This window comes from Strigops habroptila, chromosome 14 (assembly GCF_004027225.2).
Source record: "Strigops habroptila isolate Jane chromosome 14, bStrHab1.2.pri, whole genome shotgun sequence".
Lineage (NCBI taxonomy): Eukaryota > Metazoa > Chordata > Aves > Psittaciformes > Psittacidae > Strigops > Strigops habroptila.
Genome location: NC_044290.2, coordinates 9,358,171 through 9,383,577, shown reverse-complemented (window position 1 = coordinate 9,383,577; position 25,407 = coordinate 9,358,171). Strand labels below are relative to the sequence as shown.

The window sequence follows — 25,407 nt, the reverse complement described above, 5'->3', positions numbered from 1 at the left end:
AAGACCTCAAAACAAGGGCACTATACGCTTCCTGTGATATGCAGCTTCTGGCTATTTTACTGATTTTTCCTGCAGGCAAGTTTCTTTTGACCTCACCAGGAATTTTTCAATGAAGCATTTTTTCACTAGAAAAAATGAGCTAAACAAAGTAAAAGCCTTTTTCTTTATGTAAAAATAGCCAATGGCAGGGGGGAAGGGAATTCAGGATACATACCAGACAGACAAACAGAACTGCCTCTCAGAAACAACCTCCTGATTAAGTTAAGCACCAAGGTATAGGAGACATGATCCAATTTCAAGGTAACAGGCTCTCCTACCACAGTTTCTGATGTCACTTAGACATTCCTCATGGTCTGACCAGAGGAATGCTCTTGTCTGTGTTATGACCACATTTCTGGATTTAGCGTCACCAGCAGTTCATGGTGACAAACTACAAGTTATTTAATTTAGATTACAGAAATAAAAAGGACACTATCCTCTGAAGACTTATATATGCCCCTAATTTTTCCCATATGAGTACTCACATACGAGTCACAATAGTTACTCACATGAATGGGGTTAAAAGCATCTTTACAAGTTTTGACAGTTGAAGGGTAAAAAAGAAGCTTTGAACTCAAACCTTTATCTTCATCTGGAAATACACAGGTTTGGGGTTTTTTTCTGAAAGGCTTTTCATGCTCTCTTACAACTTATCATGTGCTAGTTATTTAAAAGTCCTATCAATCATTTTTCTGCTTTAAACCAAACGGTGTCAGGTGCAACTTTAACAAAGTTTGAGATTTACATTATTCTAGTCAATCCCATAAATATGCAAATTCTTTTGTATTCCCTGAGGATTCAGGCCAGCAACAAAAAAAACCTTTTCAAAATCATAGCATCTCTAAAACACTGGTAATGCAACAACCGAGGTATCCTGATGAAATATGTGTGCCCATAAACTTCTCTTTGTCTTTTTCATACAATTCATTTTTGTTGCAGCCTTCCAGAAGTTCGTTATTACACACATTTTTAAAAAAGGAAATACAAAACTGCTTTTTAAATTATAGAGATTGCAGCAAACCCACTTACCAGTGATTCACCCATCAGTGATTTGGAAAGAACATTAGACACAATTTGCAGCTTCCCTTTAAGATGCATGCAGCAGAGCACTGCACGGAAAGATCCATCTCCCTTGGCCAGCCCCTCTCCCAGCACTGCAACACAAATCGGCAACTATTAGCTTCATCACAGTACACATTTAAATAAACTATATACAATTTTCCTTCATCTTTAACATGAAAATAAAGTCTGAAACTAGGGTTGATCCACGGCTTCTTGGGAAGACAAGTCTTGGATGTAAAGGACGTATTGCTCTTGTCTAATATTAACTTGAAACTTGTCTCCCACCATCTAAGAAAAGCTGTACAAGCTGTACATGAGCTCAAAAAAGGTTGTCATGTTTACATGCTAAAATAGACAAAAATTAAATATGGGAAGGTTAAATTCAAATATCTGACACAGACACAAAGGACCTCCTCTTCACAGAAAGGGTAAAAAATAAATCGCAACCAACAACCTCTCAGTAACACAAACATGCTCATGAAGATCCATTCATGCTCACAAAAAAACATGCCCTCTCGTTTCCAAATATAGCTAACGTCCTCGTGGTCAATTCCTGCGACTTTGAAAGGGCTTTTATTCACTTACACTGTAAAGTGCAGGATATAAGAACGATTGTTTGAGTCCAGAAATTTACAGGCACTGTGTAACAGAAAACTCTCCTAATGCTTTCTAGCACTGGATCAGATAGCTGCCAAACAGACACTTTCATTGACACTTCCAACAGTGAAAGGATTTATTTCACGATATAGACGTGCTTCAGACAAGCAGGAATAACACTTAATCATATATATTACCTGTCCAGAAAACGAAATGCCAGAGTGACTAAAAAGCTAGTAAGCTAAGCATGTGAGTTGAAAAGAAGGCTGGACAGTTGTTTAAAATTACAGAATCATAATATATATCACTGTTATTGCAAGCAACATCAACGTCTGTGTTTATACTGCTACTCATGCAAACAGCTCCTGTAAGTGCTACCAGGAATTTTACATTCACCGTAACTTCAGGATTATATTTTAGAATAATAAATCAAAACTCCTCACTCCACAGCCGCTCACACCATTAACGCAAAGTGCACGAAAAAAATAGTCCCACAAAACAGTTACATAAAAACAACTCAGCATCTCTTCAGAATGAAATGGTAATTAAATCCTGTTTCTAAAGTTCCTCAAAGATCAGTCTGAATTCACCACTCTGACGATACTGACCACATTTCCAAAAATAGAGCTTACTTCCCAAATCAGAAGGAGCCGCGCCAGGAATAGCTTTAACATGTCTGACAGTTTGCTATTTTAACCTCGAAGATTGGATGTCCAATTACAATCTTTCATATCATTAACTGCACAGTATCACCAAGCTAAAACATACGGTTGCACATAAAAAGTTACAACACATCAGCCAGTATCTTTTGGTAAAGATTTGTGGAATAATTTAATGGATTATGAAGTACCATCATTCCTTGTAATGCTACAAGCAGCACACTGTAAAGAACTTTAATTTCTCCAGCTATTTCAAATGTACTTATCATGCAGGTTAAAATAAAGCACTGTCATAGGTATGCAACATGTCAAGTCTTGTAAAAAGACAGAACAGCAGCTTGAATAAAACTGTCTATTTAAGAAAAAAAGAGTATCAAGGAAGCATGAATATCAGGTAGTCCATACTAAGGTTGTTTCTACCCAAAGATATTTCAAACATAAAACTAAAATTAAGACCTTTCAGGATCACAAAATGTAGCTACTCTAAACTGTGAGATGCTGGGCTACAACTCATAACAGCACATCGTAAAGAACCCCATCCAAATAGTTCATTCATATAGTCATAAAAATACAATGTGTGTGTATACAAAAATACACACATAAACCATTTTCATATACATACATAAATATGACATTAATAAGTTGAAAAACGTCCTCAGTTTTAGATCTGGAAAAAATATTTGCAGAACATGCTGGCCTGAATTAAGGAAATTAATATTAAACTAGATGATGTTCCTTTGTTACCAGTTACATTTGAAAGCTCTTTACTTAATTGGGAAAAAAAAAGCAGAGATCAGTGCTGCTCTTCCGCCCACTTCTATGCCCATCCAGTGAGACGAGAAAAATAGTTAACATGACAGTTTCTTTGAAATCCTGATAACTGACACATATGCCAAGAAAAAGTTTCACAGATGGATGTCACTGATCTACCCCTATGACAAACCCATCAGACCTCATCAATGAGAATCCTATTCATTAAACGGCATTCTCCCTCCTACCTCCTTTAACCTTCATTCATCTTTCCATGTGTGTGTGTGTCTCACTTTGATTTGCCACCGTGAAAGACAACTGTGAGGTTAGTCAGAATATTACACCCTTGGCAGAGATCAACAGTTAAAAGAAGCAGCTTAAAATAAAAAAACCTCCAGCCTATTTTAAGCATGATACTGATTAAGTGACATTCAGCCTTTTTAAATCTGTTGAACTTTAATTTTACACCTACAGAAGCAAGTTTACTTTTCTTAGTTAGATTTTGTGGGCCTTCACAAGCAGGCTGCAAAGCCCCACAAATTCCCCAGACTATGACTTGAGTATCAGTGAAGACAAATGCATTTAAAACAACCAAGCAAGCCACAAAAAAACCCCCACACAACAAAACCCACACAAAACCAGAAAGAACAATTTAAAGATTATCACTGCTAGCACAGGAATGGCAGAATAGTGTATGAGTCTGTGTAACAAAGCTCTGGTTTGAGGAAGTTGCCTTTAAAATTCAAGAGTAGTTAAGGAACCAAAAATTGAAAGGTGGCATCTACCCACCTGCTCTTTTCAAATCCAACTGATAAGGCTCTGTTCCAACACTTACCAAACTCAGCAAAGACTTCTCAGTGAGTTTTGAGTCACTTGCATTATACATGGATAATAGAATATTAGGCAGGATGGTTAATTCCTTTAAAAATACCCTGACTGAACAAAGCAGTGAAACATGAAAGGCTCAACTTCAATGTGCCATATGCACATTTGGAAGCTATAACAAACAGGAATCAATGTAAGCACATCATCTTGATTTTCTCTGAATCAAGTCCCAAAATGCAAACCAAAATATCGACCATGTGCCCAGGAAGAAAGACGGAACCATCAGCTGTCTTTAACTTCACAAGAATCCTAACAATAGCCATTCATCCTACACTTGTATACTAAATTATCTATTAGCCAAATACACCACTGTGCCAAAGACATGCATTTTGAGTTCTGGTACTTCAATATGAGTTACAAAATAGTGAGATCTCTCTAAAAAAGAAGGAAAAAAAGAGAAAAAAGTAGAAAAAGTCTTATAAAGCAGACACATAATTTTAACTAGGGAAAAAAAAAACCCCACTGTTAGCAAACTAACAAATCTGGGCATCAGTTTTCAAAATGCAGACAACTGATTGCAATTTATAACACTATGTAATGAAAAAAAAAGAAATAAGCATACCATGCCTACAGTCTTCATCTGCTTGCCCATACTTTTTCTGAAAGGTAAAACATGAAAAGTTTAAAGATGGCATCATTCCAGTTAGCACAAACAACGACATGCTTGAATTACAAGTGTCTTAAAACGTTTTAGAATCCATTACCTCATCTTTTCCTGGGTGCAACATTGAAAGAACATCAGTCACATGTCAAATATCATGTAATTAATTCTTAGAATGCTGACTTCTTCTCAGTTTCTCAGCAAATGGACATTTTAAGAGAGGAACACGAATGGGCAAAGGTATATAGAATCACAGAATAGTTAAGGTTGGAAAGGACCTTAAGATCATCTAGTTCCAACCCCCCACGTTTTATATGTGTTTGTAGGTGGCTCACAACATGTAGGAAAAAATAGGAAAACTGAATTTTCTTTTCTAGCTACTGTGATTCTTTTTTTAAACTTGCACCAATATGGTGCTGTTGAAATCTATGGGTATTTTATTTTACTCTGCCCTACCAGTGGTGTTTTTAAATAATTGCTTCATTTAGTAAAACAAGAAAAAAGAAAAAATTGGATTATTTTTTTATCACTTTTAGGCCTTCAAGTACCTGTATAACCCAAGTCTTTAAGAGGAAAGTTTTGATTACAAGTAATTTTCTAAAGCCCCTGAAGACTTACTGCAATAATGTCACTATGATGAACATCCAGATCGGTGCCTCACAGGATTTTCCAAGGCATCAAGGTCAGAAATGTCTTAAATACTGCTCAGCACCTATCTGCATATTGGCCTATGCAAACAATTTTGAGAAGTCAAGTCTGTAGTAACTTCCATTAACAAAAATAACCTTAGTTATTTCTGAATCTCTTCGCCGAGGGAGCTGTAAGATAAGGTGACCTCTCAATTTAAGAAGTTTCCCAATTCTTGCATAGTCCAATTCAGCTGGGTATTTAAAATGCTCTCTCATCAGATGGGCAAGATTTATCTTAAAGCTGCCCATCAAGGTCTTACAACTTGGCCAAACTTTTTCCACTTGGGATGAAACTGTTCATACCCAACACCTGAAGAAGTCCCCTGTAAATCTGTAATAACATTTCCAAACACAGAGGTAAGGAAAAAATGTAGGTTCATTAAGCAGGTTGTAGGTTTATTCTTAAGCACTGTAATGTCCTTTCCTTTAAGAAACTGTAAGTCTCTGATGCTTAAAGGAAGGACAGGAATTTGGCAATGGGATCACCTATAATTCACGGTTAAGCCTCTTACCTTACATTTATAAACCTCTACAAAGACCCCAGTTTTCACACTTCCATTAAAAACCTGCCAGAGCCTAAAAGTTGTATCTTTCACTAGATACGCCCTAGTCTAGCAATGGAAGGCCAGTACATGATCAAGTATTAAAAGACTAACTTCGGGCCTGTGCAAATGGAGCTAAATTAGGCATGAACTGGCTACCTGAATCCTGGCATTTCTTAACTTTGTTTTTTGAGTGTTTACATTTGCAACTTTAATTTCACGCTCTTTAAAGATAAGGCCATTGGTATGTAATTCAGCATAGCTGTACAAACATAATAGTCTAAACCCAGTCATTTTGCCTTCCTGGAATATATTTTTAATTTAAGCATTTTTGTTCATTCTTTTAGAGAACTGTGATTCAGCCCCAAACTACTTAGAGGTCCCAGTCCTGAAAAATAAACAGATCAGGGAAAACTACACGACAGAAGCCTCATATATGCTTTAGCAAGAGGGATTCCGTGGCAAACCAACATGCCAATCACAGGAAAACTCTGAATTTTATTTAAATGTTGACGGTACAAGGTTTTCGATGTTATTTCCAGTTCACTAAATACTATTAAAGAGTCACACTCACAAGTTGTAAAAAGGAAGCAATTCTATACAGAAGAGTCTCGATTTTGATGCGGTCGATTTCTGCCTGGCATGCCTCCGGGAGGTGAGCTGGGGGGTACTGGCTGAGGGAAAGGAGAGCCTCTGTGCAATGCTTCACTGCCACTTCATAATCCTGCTGCTTAAGAGATTCACATGCTTGTTCACATGACTTCTCTGGTCTTCTGTCTGCCATGACTCAGGGACAGAAATCCTAGAGTGGGGGCAGAGGGGACGATAAAATGTTGGTTAGCTATATAATGGCAGTGACAACTTGCCAACCAACTTCCATTCCCATCTCAAGGTGCTGTATCACATCCTCTTCGTTTTACGCCACTCATGTTTCCTATCCCAAGCTTTCTCACTAACTAATCTCTTCCCAGTCTTTTCTCCATCGCTCCCAGCTTTCAGGTTTGATTCTAATTCAAGAAGGTATTAAGCCCATGACCGATAGAGGCTTTTGGGTCTTCGCTGGCAACATGATCTTTGCTTTGGAAGTTATACAATTCATCCAAACTGCTCTTTCTCCAAGCCTGCTGCCATCTACCCCAAGACACCTCTCTCCAAAGCACTTCTCACCTACACTCAGGGAAGGAGCCACGCTCTCTGGCTGGGTGAAGCACAATGGGAATAGACAAGGATGAATGAGAAAGAACAGAAGCTCAACAGGAAATCACTTGTCTCTTCCTTCAGTTGGTTTATTTCCATCTGTGTCTGAGAAAGCCTAGATACCCCTGTCACAACAACACCTTCTGCACAACTTCTTAAATAATCTCAAAGTGCTTATTTTCAAGCAGGAAAAAACCTGAAAAGTTGTGATAAAGATCTGTATTCAAGGCAGACATTATATGCCAATAAACAGAGACAAATGGTTATCCACAATCTAAACCACCAGCAGAAAAGCAAAGCACTTCAATAATCCTTGTCTACATTTTCCCTTCATTGATGTATTTAAATATACAATACACATCCCTAGAGACATTGTACTAAAGCTGACTTCACAAAACTATGTTCTTATAACTGAAAGAGGAAAAAATGTCAGTTTTCATCTTCAGTTTTAGCAAGCAGCAAACTAGCAGTATTTGTGATTATACATCAACTATCACGATTGTGTCAAATAACTGTCTTTAGCCCACTTTAAAAAGTCACTGCTAAAAAGTTCCTTTATACTTGACATTTTTAGGTTTTTAACCAAACTAAGGTAAAGCCAAGAAGTTAATATGAAGGTAAAATAAATGCATTCTCCCTATATGAAAAATAATTTACTATCCCACTTCTTCATTAACAGATGCCCAAGCCAATAGAGAATAGAAATACAAACAAGACTTTACATATTTTAAACAACATAGAAGGGAACAACCTGTTCCCTTCCATTCTTAAAATTTGATTCAGTATCAATATGGAAACATAAAGAAATATTGATTTTTCCAAGGCTTAAACCACCTTCCCTTTTACAACTTTTATATAAAGATTTCTTATGTACCACAATGCCTCTTCCCAAAAATGAAGGAAGACAAGCATGAACATTTTGCAGTTATTCTGATACAAATCTGTGACATATGCCTCTTCCGTAATAGTGGCCTTGCAAAATATTACCTCATTCATCCAGATATTTCTTTTCCTGCTAAAAATAAGCCCCCATTTTCACTCCGAATAGGAACAGGCAAATAGGTTTTGCATTTCCATACATATGAGTAATTCATTCATGGAGTAATTCTATCAACATCAAAGACACTCAGCTGGATCACTTAAGCACATATTTTCAATTATATGAATGTTAGGTATAAAAGCTGTTTATGTAAGGATCCTTTCTAGATACAACTAAAAATTACACTGATTTCCACTTCAGTAACATTTTAGGCCACAGCGAATTTTACAAATCTAGGATTTGCTTCAGTAGTAATACAATAGTTAATTGATGTTTTTCTCATGTACATTCTGTTTTCCTCCTAAGGGACTGAAAAGAGAGGGTTTCATGAACTCTGCTGTACTTTTGATTTCCTCACTTCCTGGCTGACATAAAACCAAAATTCCTTTGACCAAAAGCCTGAGCAGAGCTGCTGTGTGTTTATTCCCAAAGAACTGATTATACACAGATCCCATCCTAACTGACCTGGCCAGCATAACTGAAGGCATTTGAAAGTGAAGTTACCCAGTCCTTCTTTTCCAACATGGCACTAAAAAAACCATGTTACTTACCAATTGCCTTATGCTGGCTGTTTTGATAAATATTGAACTAGTCTGTTTGAGGAAAAGCTGGATTTCACCCCCAGTAGTGGCCTAATGGACTGCAAAGACCACACAATGCCTTTAGTCAACTTGAAGACTTAGAGAGCACTTCATAGGAGGTAACTGATCCTAAGCAAAAACCTGTGGATTAAGTTAAGTGGAGCCAAGGGAAGTCACGACCAGGCTGTTTGGATAACTGGCTAAACTGACTCACACTATTAGTATTTCTGAGTGTAATTACAAAACCCACTGAAGTCACAGTGCATAGGACACAGAGATAGAGAAGGAGCCACTGCAGTCTAATTTTGTTTTGTTTTGTTTTAAATAAAATCTAATAATAATAAAGAAAAGCAGTATGTGGACAACATATGGAAAATTATACACTCCAGCTCTCAGATTTCATTTCAATCGTGTTTATATCCATACATGCAGACACAAACATGCATATTTATTGGGTATTTGCACCATCTACTTCAGACTTCAATCCAGGTGCTCTAAACTGCTCCCTGGACACACTTGGCTCTTCCTGATGGTCCTTTAAAGACCTGTGCTCCTAGTTTTGGTCCCCTGAGCTGTGCCTAAATTAGCAGCTGAGAGTAGATTAGGTAAATGTGAATTACAAACTTGCTTTCTTAAAATCTAGTCTATTGTAGTACCTGACCTACCCATGCTTAAAATCATTTCAGAACAGTTAATATTTTAACAGCCAAGGCATATACACTTGTCAAAGCAAATTTGTTTTGAGTTCTGTGTTTATTTTCAAAATATTTCAAATGTAAACCAGGAATTTCTACATGCACTCCAAGAGTAGAAATTATTACAGATTGGAATTGAAAGCTGAAGAGTCACAACGTCTGTGCTATATTCCTGACTCCTTTTACAAAACTGAGCAAATTACTTATGCACTTCACTTTTTCTGTCTGTAAAACTGAGATTAAAATACTAAGCATGTAACAGAACAAATGCCAGGATTATTCATTTTCTCAAAATGGCCTGCAGAACCACATGCCAGAAATTTCTCAACTCAAATTTGAGTAACAATTTATTCTAGTAGCAAAGTTTAGTACATCTGCCAAATTTTGAGGAAACAGTAAATAGGCATATTCCCATCATCTGAAGTTACACATCTAAAATAGGTGGACCTACCTTAGAAACACAGGCACAATGTCATATCAACAGAGCCTGTACTATCAGTGGCCAAATCAAGCTTTGAATCCCAGCAGCACCACTGCCTACAGAAGAGCTCCTGATTTACACACTCAAGTGAAGTATTTAAACACAGAGCCTGTGAATTCCGCCCCATACAGTAGTAAGCATTACGCTCAGCAGAGCATGGACAGAAGCTTATGCAACTCTTCCTCACTGGCTAATCCACAAATCTAACCCTGGCGTTATAGTTCGTAGCTCCAAAAACCTCCTGCTTTTCAGTAGAAGAAAACTTACTGGTCTTCAAAGATATTTAAGATCAAGTTGTGCTCAGCTCAGCTTCCACAAAATATCATTTAAAAGATCTTAACTTAAGCCTGGGTGGTTTTTTTTCAATGAACTATGAAAGGATTTTTTTTTTCTCCGTACAACTAATGATTTTCAGGCTCAATATTCCTAATGAGTATTTCGCCTTCTTTCCAAAGGGATTTTGTAAACAAACATAAAGAGAGTAACTACAATCTAATCTCCAAATAAAAGCACACACTTCCCCTCCAGAACTGCAGAGGGGGCTGGGAAAGGCAGAAGGGACAGCAGCTTGAGGAGGAAGAGCCATAAACAACGTGATCTACACAGTCATTTATTTTCAAGTAAACACTACGCCTGCTTGGTGCACAGGAGGCTGTTGAAGAACTACTCCACAGTCTGATGAGTCCAACTTCAAATTAAAAATCAATGTAGGAGGAGAGAACATCGTGAACTAAAATTTTAGTGTTTCACGGCAGTTTAACTCATGACTGTGCACTTTCATGCTTCACAGCTTAGAGATGTATTTTATGCAATCAAAGGGTCCATACATTAAGATAATGATAAGTTAAAGCATGTGACGGTTCCTAAAAAAATTTCAAACAGATGCTTTTTCAATTCACTGTAAAGCATCTAGCCAGATAACTCTCACTGTACTTCATAAACAAACAGATTAGAGGGCACAATGCTGTTCCTATTAATGTTATTGGCAAAATTCCCAATGTCTGCCAAGACAGAAGGATCAGATCCAAGGTCTCGCATGCCAAGCTGACAAACAGTAGACAAGTCAGTAAATATTTGCATATTTTAACCAGACATTAACATCTCTTATAAAGATTTATGCTAAAGCAATGATGTTCAACTTGCAGTCCTACAGTGAGACTGGTAGGAATTTACTGTCAATTGAATATACTTCAAGAGCCACATCCTGGGATTCACCAACTGAAGCAAATGAATGAGACCTATTGCCATGGGGAACATGCAGGGGAAGAGCCTCTCCAGCTGCCTCCCATTACACTCCATAACCCTTCAAACAGTTCTGCTGTGAGAAATAAGCACCCAAATACTCCTTGCCAAAGCTATTCAGCTGTGTCCTCCTGTTAACAGCTCACTGTATTGCAGGAAAGGAGAGGAGGAGAAGGGTTTGCCCTTCCTTTGCCTAGTGCGGTCAAGCTGGCACAGGCTCAGAGAAAGCAGGGCAGGAATTCAACTCATTCTGCCCCTCTCTAAGGAAACACGTGCAGTGACCACACTGTGTTTCCTAACCCTCTGTGATTTCCCAGCCCTTCTCACAAACGGGAAAGGCTGGCCACCAAAGTGGACAGAAGTTTTACCTATGTAAGAAATTCAGGTAATACATCAAGAAGAGACAGCTTTTTTACCATACCTTCCCACCAATTCCTTGTAAGAGTCAAAAGGAGATCTTTGACGCTGATTGCTCTGTCCTTCCCCAGTAACTTTTGAAGTCAATTGGAACTGAATTGCACTGAAGTCTAAAGAGTCTTGAAGATGCTGCAAGTTTTATAAAACATGTGTAACAAGTCAGGTAACAGACCCAGACTTAAGTCAACCCAGGAAAGGGTAAGTTGTAATTCAAGCCTCTTGTTGGTACCAAGACATCCGCTACCCCATCGGTTACTGCCATGTGCTGCCAAGAGAGCAAGCACTGTATCAAAATATCATTCATCAGTAAAAGAAAACTCTTGCTTATTTTTCTTGCCCATAATGATAAAAGCCATAAGCTACATTCATTAGCTTAACTGCTCAATAATCCACCCAGTAGCTTCAAGGTTTCACTAAAGCAGAGTTTCCAACCTTTTCTGGATATGGACACTGGCAGTACGCATCACACAGCTTAATTCCCATATGAAGGCCTCAAAAATTTGTTGTTTCATAATGCTGAAAAGTAGTATTCGGGAAGTCAGAAAGTTGGCACAGACACAATCCCTGTGACTGATGAGTCTTCTAGTTCCCTTTCACTCAAAATTATCAGGAAAAGACTGACAAGATGCTTAAATTTACACAGGTACAGAAAGATCCGGGTTCGTTTAATAATCTGGATGAATTACAACACATTGAGTGTATCACACAATAGAAATGCTAGCTACTGTGAACATACCAATGTTAGAGTTAAAAATGATGGGTCACTGAAATTCAACTATTTAGACTCTGCAAACAAACTGCATTTGTCAGTCCACATACTACAAGAGGGAATAACACATCTACTTACTGTTAAATCATGCTATACAGTTGCTTGACACCTCTAGTGATCCCACCTCAAGGCATGCTTGCATCTCTACATGTTATGTCATTGTTTTTGTAGTACTCTAAAATACCACACAAGTACCTTCGTATTAGTCATATAAAATTAACTATCTATTTATTTTCCTTACCTATAGCCATCAAATATACTTATCTTTGCCTTAAGACAAAAAAAGCATTTTACATTTTACTCAAGCCTCCGGGAAGGAATAAAATACAGCTGCACAAAATACAGAAGCCACTTACAGATATACACAGGAAAAAAAAGCACTTTCCTAGTGTCATGACATACACATCATAAATAATCCCACACTCAGAAATCATTTAATAAAGTAAGAGTAGATAATGATAGTGCACTATACCAATGTGAAAGACTTAACAGAACAGAGAATAAGGATGGAGCATCTTTCATGCGGAGGGTGCAGAAAAAAAACGATATGAAAGGTGTTTTTGCCTTTTATTTTAAGAAAAATATAATAGCATAGAAACCACACACTTATTTATTGCAATTCTGGCTGAAGTCAGTAATGTTAGTTATACACAGTGCTCAGAAACGTACTGCACACCTTACAGAACAAATACAAAAGTCTCCACCCTTGAGAGAGGACAATCTAATCAGTTTTCTGAAATAACTGAATTACTCTGGTTAATGTTGTACAACTCCAGGCAAAATGACCCTACTTGAAATTCCAAAAATGATGTTAAATCTGAAATGGAGCATAGAGAATGAGGAAAGCTCATTTCGAGGTTTTATTATATAGCATAACAGCAGCAAGAACTTCTGCTACATGGGCTCTAAGGAACATGATATGCTTGATTTTGGGAAGGGAGAAAAAGGAATTAAGAGGTTCATGATGCCCCCCTACCATTAAATACTTAGATTATCCTTCCTCATTGAAAAAAAACGGAAAGAGCACCATAAATTAAGGGGACAAGTGATCTCTGGCCACATAAATGGAGCCTTGAGTCTGATCCAGTAAACTTAACGGAATAAACACATCCACATTTACCAAAAAAGGAACAAGTGCCTGTGGGTGGTTTACTATTCACATAACAACAGTAAAAAATATATCCGCAATTGAGATTAAGAGCAAATGTCTTCCACATCTGGATCCTTTGTGTTCTTTAAACCACTTTACATACATCACAGTAACGAGCCAGCTTTGATTGCATGCCAGTTACGATTTCAGTACAGACACTTCATTAAGTGATTACTAACACTTTATTACCTTTACTTATCTCATTTTCATTTTGGAAATAGCAGCAGAAAGGACAATCTATACAGTCAGTGGCAGCAACATTTACACACAGACAAACTGGCCATGTTTGGCTCAAAGTCTGAAAAGAACTCATGGCCTCAGCACTTGTAACCACCCCATCCACCATGTAAGTATCTCACATATCTTCATCACCTGCCTATAAAATGATCCTTTTTCACACCACTGCCTGAAAACATTGCCTATCTTGGTGAAACTAAGCAAAATAGATGGTAAGTCAAAGCATAACATCTACGTGGTGTGTACTCCCTTTGTCTGAAAACCATCCATTACTGACAAATGCAAGACTCGGAGCTACACAAAGCAAATACATCTACGTATTGCATTCATCACAATTAGAGTATAAATACTAGATTGCAAAGGTCAATCCTCAAGGGTTGTGTAATGACAAAAGTATCTGTACGAGCTTATGTTGGTCCCTCTGTGTGCCTGCATTATGATATTGCCTTTCACTGTATTAGACACGTACTACATTTTCCAAGGCTACCTGGTGGAATGAGCAGGCAGAACAGAGGCTGCCTGCTTAATGGACGTTGAGTTAAATACTTAGCACAGGGCCTAAGGCCTTATTTACTGCATGCTACTCAAATCTGGTTTTGAAGACTGCATTTTAATGTTTCCATTACCTTTTCAATAATGCTTACAAATACTGTGATCGAGCACTTCACAAGTATTAAGAAAATACCTTTATCCTTCTGACATTACTCCCATTTTATAAAGAATTAAGACACTAAAACACACTAAAGCCAAAAGTTTCTATAAACTTCTTTGATTCAGATTAAGGCAACTAAAAGTGACTTTTCCCCATTATGCTCTGCCTTGTACTATACAGCCCTTTATATGATCAAAGCCAAACACCCAGAGTCTGCAGAGTGACTTACAAGTACTCAGCATTTCTCTATATTGCAATATGAGAGCGATTTCGTTTCATTAGAAATACAGAAAATGAACTGTAGCTAAGACGGGGCTTAACTATGATTTGCCTTTTATTTGTTACTCCCTACTCCATTTCTGAAACACTTTCTAATTTATGCAAATAGTGAAACTGTATTCCAACAAACTGCATTAGCATTATAAAATAAATTGTATGAACCCAGACAGTATAGCCTCCCTTCTATTTCTAACACTAGTATTTTTCAATCTCTTTGTTCAGTCACCCCCATCTCCACATTTACTCTACATATTCTGTGAAAATCTCCATTTTGCACCTTCTGTTTAAATCCAGTCACTGCTTCCTCTGTGCTAAATGAAGGTAGAGCTGGTAGGAAAGAGGAACTGGGTGTCAGGAGTACAGAAGGGGAATTCTCTGCGCTCTCATTTTTGTCCAAAATCATACCAGGGAGGAATGTGGAAGCCCTAGCCTGCAAATTGTACAGAAATCCCATTTAGCACAAGCTGAAGTATATTCACTGCAGGGATTAATTATCTTTTAGACTTGTACTAAATGCTAATTTGACCAACGCTGAGCAGATTTTCACAGGGTTGGTAACAAGTATGTCCTTGGCAGAAACATCTCACTATACCACACCTCAACATTTTACAAAGCAGCTCTATAGGTCATTAGATTTTTTTTTCCCTCCTATTTTATTGTGAACATAAGAACACATTTTTTGCCCGATTTTTATAAAAGATTGAATCATGTAGGCAAAACCTTTCACTCCCTCCACAGCATCCAAAAAGTCAGCCTGCGATAGACACCTACCATGGGAAATTTCAACCCAAATAATTAACATTTGGCAAGTGGTAACCGACTGAAATAAGGAGTATGTCATAGTAAGCATCAGGTAACATAATAATAGGTGGTGCTTCTGCCCCACCTTAAGTTCTTTTGGCTCCTTCATAGAAAATCTTCACGTAAACAGTCTTTCATAATAACCGGTTAACAGCAGCAGCCTGTATCCCATATACCTGTATGTTCTTACTGCTTTTTGAGAGTAGAGTTTCTCACACTTAACCAAGACGAGGGCATTTTAATTGAAATATTGTCCCATGGTTACCATTTTATCCCCATAACAACATCACCAATTACTTACTTTTAAAAAAATGCATTAGAAAAGTAATTTAATCTTTGCTTCTCTTAATGAAATTTGCCAGAGAAAAACAAAGGGAAAAATCAGCACTGCACGACCAGCAGCTCTCCATGGAGCAGCACCAACCTGCAAGTCTCAAACTCAAGCACACTTTGAGAATACAGTGTTCATATCCTAAAAGCTGTTTTAAACATCATTAATCCACAGTTCTTCAAACTATAACCTACTTGTGGCTGAACCTCTCTTTTAAGCACTTGTCTAACAGAACACGGCCTTGTTCGTGTCTCTGCACATTTCACATTATGTCTAGTAGTAATTTTGACCAAAAGAAGTGAACATCATTAATCTTAAGGACTTCCACAGTCATGCAATTAACAATATTCCTCTCTGCTGAGTCATAAGATAATGCCAAAAGTCCTTTTTGAGAAGTGCCTGCTGTATGATATATAGGTACATCTGTGTATATGTGACTAAACATCTGTCACCTCATTTTCAAAATGCCAAGTACAAAACTGTGTTCCCAAGGAATGCAAAGGGGAATCAAAGAAGATTCCCAAGCGTCATTTCAACACAAAACACATCAGGATATTTACAAACATATTTCAGAAGTTTAAAGGCAAAATCATGTCATAAAGTTTTGCACAACCACTCACTGAATTTGCCATTCATACAGAGAGCACCTGACCACACTTCATTTGCTAAAGTTCATCAATTTAACTAGCCACAGAGACAGAATCAAAACTAGCAGTTCCTTACTTCCACTCTTGTGTTCGATTTGCAGCTCTCTCTAACACAAGTATAGTTGGATTCCAGCAATAAAAGTTATTTTTAAAATTAGGAAATTATCTATCACAGCATATCCCCTTTTGGAAAAGCCCATGCAAACTCTTCTTCCCCACCAGCTAAGCAGCTCCTAAGCTCAGTGGTTCAATCCACGCTTTCCCAACAGGGATATTGTAGTGATGATGAAACAGTCTTTCCTCAAATGACAAACTTTGTTTTCATACAAGAACTTATTCCACTCTTGACATTTCCCAGTACTGCAAAGCAACATACACCTATGGCTAGGGGCGCAACCTGAAGAACACAGCTCGATCACCAGCGCAAACACTCCAGGTATGTACCAGTTTTAGAGAGGGATGGGGGAGAAAAAAGCCCTAAGTTCATTTTTTGAGATGCAAAATATGAATCACATTTTCAATCTATTCAAGAGGCAAAAGAAAGTAAAAATCTTCATGCTGAGTATCAGTTACATCGCACGGTTTGTAGCGCACAGTTCACAAACTGAGCACAGAAATAAGCCAGAAAGCTGCAAAACCAGGAAAATTTTCTTTCAATATACCTCAGTCTTCACTGCGGCATTATAATGAACTTAAATTTATTATAGTAGTGAATAATACTGTGACTGAGTTTTTTGTTACGCATTTATACAGTGCTTAGCACAAAAGGGTCCTACCATAACAGATTCAATAACACAATCATGCCACCCACAGATACTCCAAACACATCTTTCCCCAAACCATACCTATTATGTAACTGTGCATGATATTTTTGTGTGCTGTTTTGAAAGTTCAAAGCAATAACTAAGCTCCACCACTAAAAATTGCTATCTTTATTGTAAATAACCTTTGAAATTCATTTTTACATGACTGTGCTTCAAGTAGTTAGGCATAATAAAGCTAAGCTTGTTTTGGGGAGTTGTCTTCTAACTCTGTATTTTAATGATATTAACCCTTCTGCATCTGGATAATGCTTTTATAACATCCCTGTTTTCTCTCCTCAAATGCATGAATGTGATACTATCAGCAGGCTCGATTTCTACACCTCTCCTGAGAATAGAAGATGGATTCCCAAGTTCTTCTCACACAGCAAACTCTATGGGGAACACCATAACTTGTATCCAAAGCACAAGTTTCCCAGTGGCATTCACCCTACTCATTCCTTTTGAAATGAACATTAGGGATTCAGTCACCTATTTCCAACCCCACTCAAAGAACAGACATCAGCAGGAATGAGTAACAGTCCTAGTGTTGTTAATGGCATCGTTCTGACAGAACTTTGGAGGAAGAAAAGCAGTGTCTAGCCTAGCCAAATACAAACAGCGCTAGAGGCAAGCACCATCAGTCAGTTCAAAAAACAAATGTCCTGCACCATTCTAAATGTGTGAGTGTTTTAAGATACAGCCAGAGTACAGGTACCTCAAAACCACTAGCACAAACAGCTATCATCGAAAGCATCACTTCAATAAAATACCTACAGCACTCAGCTACAGCTTAGTGCAGATTCAGAAGGATGCTTAAAAAGCCACTTCTCTCAACGACCTCCCGATGCAGACAGTGAGAAAAGCGCAACAAATTCTGGCTCCCACAATGGCAGAGGAGCTCCCACAAGGCAGCTACTGTGGCTGGTCCACAGCATTTGGGAATCCCAGCCTGCTCATAGGGAATTGAGTTTAGAGCAGCGAAGGAACATCGCTTGGGAAGAGATGCACAGTGCCTGCCCCCAACCCCCAAAATTATCCCAGGATAAAACGAAAACTTTACTTACAAAAATACAGATTATCTTATATTAAGTGAGAAGATATATAAAGAAGAATTTTATATGCTGCCAAAACCACCATGCTTTTCATTTGTGGCATTCTCCATTTATTATGTCCACAAAGATTTGCTACTTTCTTGGTTTACTGAACCACTAAATATTTCCCAACAAATTAAACACTCGTGCCACACCACCTAACAAGCAAGATTCTCAGAAACAGCTCATGTGGCGCTACCTATTTTCCTTTTGCCATGGGGTCTGAAGGGCTCTGAAAGATCTTCTAAGCATATTTAAGCAGTGTCATTTTCAGTGTTTTGATGAACATTGTAATTTTGATACATAGAACTACGAAAAAACAACCCCAACCCTGTGAAATTCACAGACTAAGAGATCATTTCTAAATAACGTTTACCCTATCTACCACAAAACCAGCTGAGAGGAATGCACACACTGCTGACATTTCTGTCCTTCACTTCCTGCCACTCCAACATTCAAAATTTCATACCAAACATAAGTCTACTATTCTTTTCTTCCGATGTTTAGTCATTACAGCTCTGAGAGTCATCAGCCTTCCTACTGCTTACAAACAGGGGACATCATGAAATTTATTTCCCCAAACCACATATACGCCAAAGATTTAAAACATCCACCTCGGACACATCATTCTTCATGCAAGTGGTACTTCCTGAGACTAACAGAAACAAATCGCACAACAGTTTATAGTAACATCTCCAAAACATCTCTTTACATAAAATCACTTACAGAAACTCTTGCTACCAGCTCAGCAGCACTGTGTATCTACTGCTTCTTGGAAAAGCAGCATAGTTCAGTGTTGTTTAATTCTAAATTACCTTCTTCCTCAAGTACAAGTCTTCTAATAGCTGACAGAGACTCCATGCCACTTAGAAAATCTGATAGTTTGCATTCGTTCAGAAGGAGGTTGGGGCCATAGTAACCACTCAAACTTTTTAAGTCACGAAATGGAACCCTTCAGTGTAGTAAAATTACATTTAAGAAGGAAAAAGATTGAAATCTATGATTTCTTATCTGGCTTTCCTGTAATAAGTTTGTAACTTGGTATTTTGGAGGACTCTGAGAAAAGACTGGGTAAATAACCAGTGCATTTCTATTAAATTTATGACAATGGATTTGCATAGAAAATTGTGGAGAAATATTTGGATATTATGGTATAGCCACATTAAGTACCCTTTAACTTCATCTAGCAGTGCAATAGAAATGCAACAGAGAAACAAATTCTCACCCATGGGTAATTACAATCTCCCTGCTTAAATTCCTAATCATTTCTTTTCCTACAGTAATATTCACTTTTCTGTTTTTCTCAGACATGAGTGATTGCTTCTGGTTGCAGCCTCATGTTGTAAACATCTGTGTGAAGAGAAGATGAAAGCTCAGTAAGCAAGACTGGCTCTGAATAGGGAACTTGAGTTACATATCAATACTACCATCATAAAATCACTAGAAGCTGGCCTGTTTCTGTGGAGAGGCCTTGCAGACTCCTAATTTCACTATCTATAAAGTTCAGTTATTTTCTTCCTCTCCTCCCCACCCCACAAATAAATACCAGGAGAAAACAAATGCTAGTTTCTCAGCCAAAATCTCCAGACCAAGCATTCCTTCAGGGGTTTTATTCCTTAATGCTCCGTGCAAACTTTTGAAAAAGCACTCTCTTTATCAATATTCTCTTTTCTTCCATGCTGAAACAAGAGTGAGCATCACAGAAGTCTTCCAAAGGGAGTAAGAAATCAAACATATAAAGCATGATGTCTCTAACTATGTCATTGATATACATAAATGCAAGTGCTGACCACTGCTGAAGGCCACAGAAGAAATGTTAAGCCAAACAAGATGAGAAAAAGTAAGGCCTTGTTTGTTCTGATTATCTAACCCATAATACTTCTATTTAAAGGGGAAAAACACCATGTAGTGATAATGGGATCTTGCCTTAGGACCTCAAGAAAAGAAGTGAGAAATTACTAAACAGCTATAACATGTGAGCAGAAGGGAAGATGGAGAATACAAAATTTGCTAGTTTCTCCCCGATGATGAGCCACCAGCACCCCTGCATCAAGAGGAACACGACGGATCTGCTTCCAGGAAGAAGCCTTTAACAATGCCAGGAAAAACATAGTGACGGGATTCGCATTTACTAGGATTCTTGGACTACTGATCCCCCGGGCAGGGGGAATGCCAGCTGTCCACCTCCTCCATCCCTAAGCTGGAGCAGAATGACACCATCCTTCCCTCTCGTCCTCCCAGCCAGTTCCCACGGCTTTCCCTGGTTATTCAGGCTGTGCACAGAGGACAGGATTTAAATTATTACAAAACACTTTCCTAATTTAGATTTCACTCCTGCGACAAGACCTATTGGGTACCACTGACCTCAGGAGGGAATGTCAGTGAGGTGAAAGATTCAAGGGCTTTGAACTAATAATCTGAATTGCTCCAGCAATTGCTTCTGTCACTGCTAAAATGAAAACACCTAGAATAACGTGCAGCAGCAAATGTAAGGTGGTAGTAAACAATGAAGAAAAAGAAAAGAACCACCACACTGAGAGAATATCCAGCAATAACTGCACAGGAGATTTTACTAACAAAAATAATTGCCGACAATGGAGAAGATATTTCATCAGACTACTAAATTAACAGAGTTGGAAAACATTAGTAGTAATATTGCCTGGCTCTTACACAGCCTCTTTCATCCACAGGCGTCAAGACTCCTTACAGGTTGTAAGATTCACTATTCCTATTTTAAATTCCTTCAACAGAAAGCATAAACAGGTGAAGTGATTTGCATCAGGCTGCCCAGCTCTCTCAAGCACCAGGCCTGAATCCTACCCAGTTGGAAATATCACCTCTTCAAAGTTTCTAGACACTGCCACTTACATTTGTCAAGATGGGAACTTCTCTGTGAATAGAACCTTCAATCAGAAGTTCTCTCCACACTGCAGCCCTTCTCCTGTTCTCCTGCAACCAGATCTACTCATACAGAGCCCAAAGCCCAGGAGCCACTTCTCTGAAAACAATGAGATTTCACAAAGCGAAAGGCTCCTCCATGACAGATCAAGCAGAACTGGGACAAATTACAGATTAAGATATTGCTTCCACATCTCTCTTTAATTTTTAGTCTGGTGGGGAGAGGCGAAAAACCCACACATCTCCTCCCCCCAGAAAACCAAAACCAAAAATCCCCCAACATAACCAGCTATTACAACCTTTCAAGTCCTAGAGCCATCACTTCAATAAGCCTCTTTCATAGAAAAATTCATCTGGCTCACTTAAAAAGGCACAGCGTGTGTGAACTAAAGGAGGGGAAATACACACTCGGTACATTTCATAACTTAAAAGAACTCACAGAGATGAGGAGTGATAATAGAAATGTGACTTCAGCTAGGAAAAAATTAAAAAGTAAGTTCTGCTTTCATAATAAATTACAAAGAGAACTCAATTCTATCAGCAATAACACAGAAAATGTTCCTTCACTTACCAATAAAGAAAAACTGTTCTGCTAATTAAAGTTCAACACAAAAAACAGCATAACTCAGCTTTCACCACTCACAATTTCTGCGCTGTCAAAGCTAAGCCTACCAAAGCCTGATTCATCTAAGAGTGAATCCCTCGGTTTGTATCCCGAGGAGGGGGAGGGAATGTGATGGTCACTTGTACACTTCCCCCTCATCTAAGTTTCAACTGCATGTTCTAAATCAGCTCCTCACTGCAGAGGACCAGCGAGCTGCCCGACATCCCCAGACTGTCCCCATCAAACAAGCTTTGCCATCTAAAAATAACAAACCACCAGAGTTTTCATTCACAATCTGCTATAACTCAAATGTACTGAAACAACTGAATTTAAAACACATTATTGTAAAACCTCCCCGTTCTACCAGTCGGTCTTGGAAAATAATGCAAACTTGCCAAGTATCACTTCAGTTAACTCTGAGGTTTTTCATCTCTACAAAGGATTGTGCCTTTTTAAACATAAATAAAGGGGGGGAACTATTTTATCCTTTGCCTTGTTTCAATTATATTCTTTATTAAGAACAACATTAGAAGACCCCAACAATTCAAACCATCCCAACAAGACTATCCATGATGCACTCAATCTGTAAATAGGGATATTCATTTTCAGGACATTTTTGTGTCTTACAACTGAATTATTTTATTTGTTCAATGAAAAGGAAAATATACTCTGTTATTTTAAAACTTCATCTCAAGCTCACTGTACCTCTGATAACGTAAAAATCCTGTCGCTTCGTTACCCCTTACTCATTTTGTCATTAACTGGAAAGCAACCTTGCAACTGTTTCCCTGCAGTTAGCTCTTCATTTCCATCAATGATGTGTTTAATCACATTACTATAACCAAAACAACAGTTTGACTAACAACGCACTGAAGCCAAACAACTTCACTCATTTGGAAATTAATAATAAAAGGACATGACCCACCCCAGGAGGAGTAACATATATCCTTTCCCTACTTGAAGATTTGCCCTATATATATATATATAGAGTCTCTGTTGGGAGGGCTGTATGGCAACCTGCAGTAGGAACTCCCCTATTTTCAGTTTCTGGGCAGTTGCATCGTGTGAAAGGTGATTTCGGGCTCTGTGTTAGACCTCCCAACTTGTAGCCACTCGGCCCTGACAAAGCCTCCTGCAGAAAACAAAAATAAAAGCTCCTCTGCCAATCCTTCAATTGCTCCGAGGGTTAATTTTACAGCAGCTGTTAAATTCTTTCAATTTGTTTTTCCATCCTTTAACAAACCCTACCTAAAAGCGTTTTCCTACTTGTATTTTATGGTTGTGATTTCCTGGCTGTCGCCAGCCGTTCCCTCCCGCCCCGCCCGGCACAAAAACAAAGCTGACTCCCACCCCCTGCCTCTCGCCAACCCTCCTCCCTGACGGAGCACCCCCGGAGCCCGGGCAAGCCGGGCTTCTGCGAGGCATCCCCGGCTCTCCACACCGGCCCCTCCGCCTGCCCCCGCGGCGCCGGGCTCAGGGCCGCGCCGACCCGCCCGCCGGCAGCCGCGGGCCCACGGGAGAGCGCGGCAGCCCCCGGCGCTCCGGCAGAGCCCGCCCGTAAACAGCCCCGGAGCGGCTGCCGCTGCAGGCCCCTCCGCAGACACAGGGCCCTCTCCAGCCGGCACCGCTCAGCCCCCGACCCGGCCGGCACCCCTCGCTCGGCCGCTCGGTCGAGCTGCGGGTCACCGAAGGTCCCCCGAAGCCTCCCCGGAGCCCCCCGCAAGCCGGGCCCGGCCGGCCTCGGCCCCCGCGGGGGGCGAACGGGGAAGTCCTGACTTACCTGTCATTACTTTCTACGCCATCTTGGATCCACTTGTCAACGTCCCCACAAAGCATTGTGGGAAAGCCCTCCCCCGCCCTGCGCCCGGCCCGGCCTGGCCCGGCGGCCAGCGGGGCAAGGCGGAGGGCGGCGGGGTGCTGCGTCCGGGACCGGCGGCAGAACGGGGATCGGAACCGGGATCGGGGGCAGGACCCGGACCCGCGGCTCTATTTGCGGCACGATGGGGCAGGCGGCGGCTGGCGGAGGGGCAGCCGCGGACCCCGGCCCACAGCTCTTCCCCTCAGGCAGCGGCGTGAGGGGGCAGTGCCGCGCCGCTTGGGCTGGGTAGCGGTAACACCGGGGTGGGTTTTTTATTCGTTGTTTTCTTTCTCTTTATTTTTCTCGCCCCCTCCCGTTTCTTGAGAATCGCGTCGCTGCCTCTGCACGCAGCAGCCCCTCAGCGGGGTAGAGCTGCGCACACGCGTAGAGGGTCCCACCGGTAAGCTGTGAGGCAGGGTCTGTCTGTGCTGAAATGCGTGTTTCTCGCGGGTTTTCTACTGTTCTGACGGGTTTGGGGTTAGTTTGGCTTCGGGGTTTTGTTTGGTTGGTTGTTAGTTGCTTGTTTGTTTAGTTTCTGCCCTTACAGACACTCGCAGCCCCCTGGGCCCACAGGCAGAGGCTGCAGCCAGGTGATGGAACAGCGCCTGTTGTACATCGTGTTCTGCAAACCCACCTGCTTCTGCCCAAGGACTGATGGTAACGTGGCTGCGCATGAATTCCAGAAACTGCTTTGCGTAACAGTTTTATTTTCACAGGGTAATCTTCCCTGTTAGCCGTGTTCTCCAAATGTCTGGCAATCGATTGTTCATACCTACGCCGTTGTGCAAACTGGCTTTTCCAAGGCTCGACTGTTGTGGATGGTGCCTCTCGCTGTGCAGAGGCCATCGTGCTTCAGGGCAAAGTGGGTGAGAAGTTTGGGGGGCAAACAGCTTACTTCAGGCTCTTAATAAAGTTTATCAACAGAACAGGATTGCAATGTCTTTAAAAAAACTTTTCCTTCTACTTTAATTAAAATAATTATAAGATTCAGATCATTTTATTATTGGATTTTCCTAAATACATTTATATTTAAATTTACGTGTAACGCCTCCCAAGTCTTTGAAGAATAACCACCAGCCAAACCTCTGATGCATTGCCACTGCAAGAAGATACTTGTGCCCGAGATTATTTTCAATATTCACCAGTAATGCATTTATAAAGAGAGCTCCTTGCAAAAAAATGTAAATGCAGAAGGAAATAAACTTAAATCCTTTGCATTTGCAGCACAGACTTGAATCAGTCCACTTTTAATTCGACTTTATAAATACAGTTGGGAGTGTAGTTAACTGTTCCAGTGCCCTGCTCGAAGCTGTGCTGGAGGGGAGTGTGGTTGGACCCAGCCTCAACCCAGGAGACTCCATTTCGGGAGGACAGAAGCATTCTGCAGCCATCGGCCATCCCTGCTGGTCTGTGGGAGCCCAAAGGACGTGCTCCAACACAATCTAGAGCCATTTCCATGGGCACTGTGCAAGGACCGGGGCAGTTACAGTGATGAGCTAAAGGTGAAACCATGTTTAGGACGTAACTAACTTTGTGTCTCATTCAGTCCAGGTTGTTGGAGTGGAATTAGTTCTTTTCTTTGGGAGGTTGGTTGTGTTTGGTTCCTAGTGAGCTTCTGTATTACTGGTGACATTTTCTGTTACAAAATGAAAGGAAGGTTTTCCTTAATTTTCTTTTTTAAAGCAATGGAAAATAGGATGAGTTTTATATGTGTATGTATCTAAAAATACACATATATCCTCTGGGGTTCTGTTTGGGGTGAGGCAGAAATTTGCTGGGTTTATTTTTGATGTAAGCTCGCATTAACTTTT

At 39.8% G+C, this 25,407-nt stretch overlaps 1 protein-coding gene and 1 long non-coding RNA gene across 9 annotated transcripts in view; one reads left to right on the top strand and one right to left on the bottom strand.

Annotated features, from left to right (window-relative positions):
* HELZ (helicase with zinc finger) overlaps nt 1–23,599 on the bottom strand; it is an 86,509-nt gene extending 62,910 nt beyond the window's left edge. For 3 of the 8 annotated variants that reach the window (XM_030506349.1, XM_030506353.1, XM_030506352.1), the window contains exons 1-4: nt 23,519–23,571; nt 6,399–6,626; nt 4,555–4,591; nt 1,069–1,193 (exon numbers count right to left, since the gene is read on the bottom strand). In XM_030506349.1, coding sequence (XP_030362209.1) covers nt 1,069–1,193; nt 4,555–4,591; nt 6,399–6,608 — 372 coding nt within the window. In that variant the 5' untranslated portion in view covers nt 6,609–6,626; nt 23,519–23,571. Of the gene's footprint in view, nt 1–1,068; nt 1,194–4,554; nt 4,592–6,398; nt 6,627–9,867; nt 9,880–19,461; nt 20,584–23,518 lie in introns of those variants that run through there. The other 5 variants (XM_030506350.1, XM_030506351.1, XM_030506357.1 and 2 more) reach the window with 5 other exon arrangements.
* Nucleotides 23,594–24,586, top strand: LOC115616731. Its single transcript, XR_003994372.1, has 2 exons — nt 23,594–23,996; nt 24,144–24,586. It is a non-coding gene; the product is annotated as an uncharacterized LOC115616731 (long non-coding RNA).
* The last annotated feature ends 821 nt before the right edge of the window (nt 24,587–25,407 follow it).